The 5212-nt window shown below is 38.0% G+C and overlaps 1 protein-coding gene across 1 annotated transcript in view; it reads right to left on the bottom strand.

The window, feature by feature from the left end:
• Positions 1–1475: 1475 nt before the first annotated feature.
• PPA1 (inorganic pyrophosphatase 1) overlaps positions 1476–5212 on the bottom strand; it is a 38233-nt gene continuing 34496 nt past the window's right edge. The window contains exons 9-11 of the mRNA XM_007940658.2: positions 4985–5054; positions 2157–2199; positions 1476–1507 (exon numbers count right to left, since the gene is read on the bottom strand). Of these exons, the coding sequence (XP_007938849.1) occupies positions 1476–1507; positions 2157–2199; positions 4985–5054 (145 nt within the window). The remainder of the gene's footprint in view (positions 1508–2156; positions 2200–4984; positions 5055–5212) is intronic.

Raw genomic sequence — 5212 nt, 5'->3', positions numbered from 1 at the left:
ATCAAGGAGCTTGTAGAGGAGGATGATGCAGTGCAAATACCACTGGGGAAATCAGTGTAAGATTGGTGAACTATATCAATGTCAGTGTCTGGAAGTGATAAGCTAGTTTTATAAAATGTTACCATTGGGGAAACTAGGCAAAGGGTACAAGGAGTTTCTCCATAGTACTTATTATAACTGCGTATGAATCCATCATTATCAATAAAAATTTCAATTAAAAAAAAGATCAGAATGCTTACTACTTGTCATTACATGTCTGTTTCATAGTTGAAGGAATTTAGGTTTACAGTGGTTGGTAAATAACCTAAGATTATAGGGCTAGTAAGTAGTTAGGCTGAGATTCAAATGTAGGTCTGTTCAACAACAAAGCCCATGAACTTAATCACAAAGCTATTCTAGTTAATAACTCAGAATGTAATGTGAGTGACTTAAGGACCCAAATAATTGATTACAGAAGTGAAAAAAAAAACACAAAAAAACAGTAACTGTATCACTTCAAAAGGTAAGCAAGTTTGTGCTTGCTATGAATATGATCTAAATTTAAAAAAGGTTTTGCTGTACAGTGCGTTGTCAGGAACTAGGGAATAAAGCATAGTATCAAGACTATGGAAGGAACCCTGCTGGTGCAATGGTTAAGTGCTTGGCTGCTAACCAAAAGGTGAGTGGTTCAAACCTATCCATGGGAGAAAAGACCTGGCAATCTGCTCCTATAAAGATTAAAGCCTAGGAAACCCTATGGGAAGTTTTACTCTGTCTTACAGGGTTCTATAAATCTGAATCAACTCAGCAGCACTTAACAGTAATAACAACATTAAGACTTGTGTAGTGCCTAAGGCACTTGACTGTTAACCAGAAGGCTGGCAGTTCAAACCCACCAGCCACTCCTTGGAAGGAAGGTTGAGCAATCTACTTCTGTAGTGATACCGCCTCAGAAACTCAAGAGGGGTAGCTATGAGTCGAGTCTGACTCGGTGGCACGTAACAACAACAAATAAGTAAAAGACATTTTATCCTTATGTTCCTAAAAACAAGCAGTCAGTTTTTGTCTAATAATTGTACAACTGAATTTTAAGGTCATTGACAGAAATCAAACACCAAAAGATACCCATGGCTGCTTGGTAATGTCAATAAAATAAAAATATCCTAAACAGAGTTGCAGCAAAATAATTTTATTTCCTAACACATGGTACACATAACATTCAATGTGCTTATTATCTTACACATCTATTCATAAATGACTACTAAGTTTTCCAAATTACAACAACTGTTTTGATACATAAGCATCTACTAAGTTAGCTGAGAAATGAAAAATGTCTTTAAACGGACAACATTCTCAATATATGTGATGGGTCAGAACAGAACTTGCTTTAGATTAGTTATATCAACTTAAAGCTTTGAAAAACTACTATTTATGCATCTAAGACTTCCAGATGAAAAGAATGGAGCAACATCAGCTTGTATTCCAGAGAAATTTCATTAGTTTTTCTGGTGATGGAACCATTTATCCACTGTATTCAGAGAAAAGAAAAACAAATTAGAATTCCTGACAGGAATCAAAATTACTCCCAATACGTAACAATCAATTAAGCAATAAAAATGTACTTGCTTTAATGGATCCTAATACAGATGACTTTAATATATGCACACATACACACAAAGTTTCTCTGTGGCAAAAAACAGGTCATTTGTCATAGTGTTTTCCTTTGGGCTCTCCTATTCTTGATGCAAATCCTACAGAAGTGTGCTTTTCAAACTTGTTTTTTAAGTGGTAGAAACTTTTTGCGTAGAAGAACCTTACAGAGAATTCTAACACATAAAAGAAGAAACAGAAAGGGAAGCAGCAGTGTCAAATGGGGATGCAAAGGCCAGCCCACTCAGAGGCCCCCTACAGCATCACCAGGCACCTACAGGAACTCAGAGTGATACAGCCGGTTGAAGTTCGAAAACTGTTCTGATAGAGGGTGGCAATAACATTGGTGTGTAGCAGCCTCTCACACACACTATGAACTCCAGCAAGTGTTCTCTTCTCCCCTTCCTTCCCTCTGCATATCATATGTATGTGGTATGCAGGTATATGTATGCATGTATGTATGTGTGGGTGTTTTTACCCACACATACACAATTTGTCATGTCATTTTACTGAAATGTAGATCTTACCATCCGTTGGTATTGTGCAGGCAGATTCACAAGGTGGTGGTAACTAAAATAAAATATGAAAATGTATTAGTCTAATCCCAGAGGAAAATAAGCTAAAAAGTATACAGACACGAAAATTAAAAAGAATCTGAAAAGAATATGATACCAATTTTCAAGCTCTATTTTTTTTTCTTTAAAAGAATTTATTAATTCTTTTATTAATTCAGAAACGTTTGCAGCAGTATATTGACAGAGAACTTCCAGAGGTGCAAGCCGGATTCAGAAGAGGACATGGAACAAGGGATATCATAGCTGTTGTCAGATGGATCTTGGCTCAAGGCAAAGAATACCAGAAAGAGGTTTACTTGTGTTTTATTGACTATGCAAAGGCATTTGATTGTGTGGATCATGACAAATTATGGATAACATTGAGAAGAATGGGAATTCCTGAGCACTTGATTGTACTCATGAGGAATCTGTACCTTGACCAGGAGGCTGTCGTTCGAACAGAACAAGGGGACACTACATGGTTTAAAATCAAGAAGGGAGTGTGTCAGGGTTATATCCTTTCTCCACACTTATTCAATCTATATGCTGAGCAAATAATCCGAGAAGCTGGACTATATGAAGAAAAACGTGGTATCAGGATTGGAGGAAGAATCATTAACAACCTAAGATATGCAGACGATACAACTTTGCTTGCTGAAAGTGAGGATGACTTAAGGCACCTACTGATGAAGGTTGAAGAATACAATCTGCAGTATGGATTACATCTCAATATAAAGAAAACAAAAATCCTCACAACTGGACCAATGAGCAGCATCACAATAAATGGAGAGAAGATTGAGGTTGTCAAAGAATTCACGTTGCTTGGTTCTACAATCGATGCCAACAGAAGCAGCAGTCAGGACATTAGACGACGTGTAGCACTGGGGAAGTCAACTGCGAAGGAACTGTTTCAAGTGCTGAGGAGCAAGGATATCTCCTTGAGGACTAAGGTGCGCCTGACACAAGCCATGATATTTCCAATCGCCTCGTATGCATGTGAGAGCTGGACAATGAATAAGGAAGACCGAAGAAGAGTTGATGCTTTTGAGTTGTGGTGCTGGTGGAGAATGCTGAAAGTACCATGGACTGCTAAAAGAACTAACAGATCTGTCCTGGAGGAAGTGCAGCCAGAATGCTCCTTGGAAGCAAGAATGGCCAGACTTCATCTCACCTATTTTGGTCATGTTGTAAGAAGGGACCATTCCCTGGAGAAGGATGTCATGCTTGGTAGGGTGGAAGGTCGACGAAAGAGGAGGAGGCCTTCAACGAGATGGATTGACACGGTGGCTGCGATGATGGGCTCAAGTATAGCAGGGTTTGTGGGGCTGGCGCGGGATCGGGCAGTGTTTCGTTCTGCTGTGCATGGGGTCGCTATGAGTCAGAAACGACTCGACGGCACTTAACAACAACAACAACCACACTTTTTTGTCTTTAGAAGAATTTATAATATATAGGAACTATACAAGGTTTGTTCCACTGCTAAGAGAAACTGACAAAGCCTCCTGGCTTTTAATGACACACAGGAGAATAAGTACTAAAAATGAAGGGTTTTTAAAGAAACAAAGAAAAGCAACTTTATGCATATATAACTACCTTGAATTATGAATATATATAATCATTAAATATGCAAAAAATTATTTTTCCTCTTTCTTAAAAAAATACACACACACACACACACACACACACACACATATATATATATATTCAGGGAGCTCTGGTGGCGTAGTGCCTAAGGCATTTGACTGCTACCAGAAGGCTGATGGTTCAAACCCACCAGGCACTCCTTGGAAGGAAAACTGGGCAATCTACTTTCATAGGGATACCTCCTCGGAAACCCAAGGAGGGGTCGGCATGAGTCATAAAGGTGCTCTGGTGGTGCAGTGGCTAAGGCATTTGGTTGCTAACCAAAAGGTCAGCAATTCAAACCCACCAGCCACTCCATGGAAGAGAGAAGAGGCAGTCTGTTTCCATAAAGATTTATAGCCTTTGGAACCCTATGGGACAGCTTTTCTCTGTCCTAAAGGGTTGCTATGAGTTGGAATCGACTTAATGACAGTGAGCTTATATATACATAAATTTGAAATGTGAACCAAATGTTCTCATAGAGAAGTTAAGAGAGCTGACCACTGGCTGACCTAACCAATGGCTTCTTATTTTTCTTATTCATCACAATGTTAAGTGTTAGGATTCACACATAAAGATAAAACTAAATATAAGGGTTTTATTGTTAAATTGTCCTTTTTCCTTCTACCCTCTCATATATAAGGCAGTGAAAGGTGAGTTTTCATTTTCTTTAGTTTTCTTATTGAATATTATAAATGAGAATAATTTTGGCTAACCTAAATCAGATCATTAGAAATAGTAACAAACCAAATTATTTCTTTGATGTATGGTTTATTATATCACAAGAAATTTTTTCTAGTGAGATATTATAAACCACATCTACAGTGGACCAAAAATGTGGTAAGTTCCGCGGTCCTTGCTATAATCAGTGCAAGTAAATTCCCATTCATTCTTTTTCAGAAAATGGCTTACACAAGGTACACAGACGCTTGGGTTACTCAGTACATTCTGGAATCACTCCAATTTTTACAAATTGTACTACATTGCTATCCGTCCAACTTATGGCTGACTACAACCACTCCTCAGCTTCTCCCCTGAAATGTCAAAATTTCAAGACTTCACACAGTTATAGGCATCTAGGAAGAATTCAAATACTTGCTAAAAGAAATACTTTTCTCCATACTTAGTACACTTTTTCAGCCATCAGGTATTTTTTTAAAAAGGAAACTTTTACGTACAGCATCCACAATGGCTTTGGCAGCATCGGGGTCACACTTGAAGGGGCTCTGAGACACTGTTGTATTCATGCTGTTCAATAAAACAAATGGAGTCAATCATGAGTCACAATAACAAAAAAACAATTCTCTTAAGAATTTTCTCCAAGGATGGTTCAACATTAGAAAAACAATCAATGTCATCCATCACATAAATAAAACAAAGGAGAAGAACCACATGATCATATCAAT

The sequence above is a fragment of the Orycteropus afer genome, unplaced genomic scaffold (genome assembly GCF_000298275.1).
Source record: "Orycteropus afer afer isolate SDZICR_OR568_19922 unplaced genomic scaffold, OryAfe1.0 scaffold00070, whole genome shotgun sequence".
Lineage (NCBI taxonomy): Eukaryota > Metazoa > Chordata > Mammalia > Tubulidentata > Orycteropodidae > Orycteropus > Orycteropus afer.
This window is presented reverse-complemented; position numbering and strand designations above follow the sequence as displayed.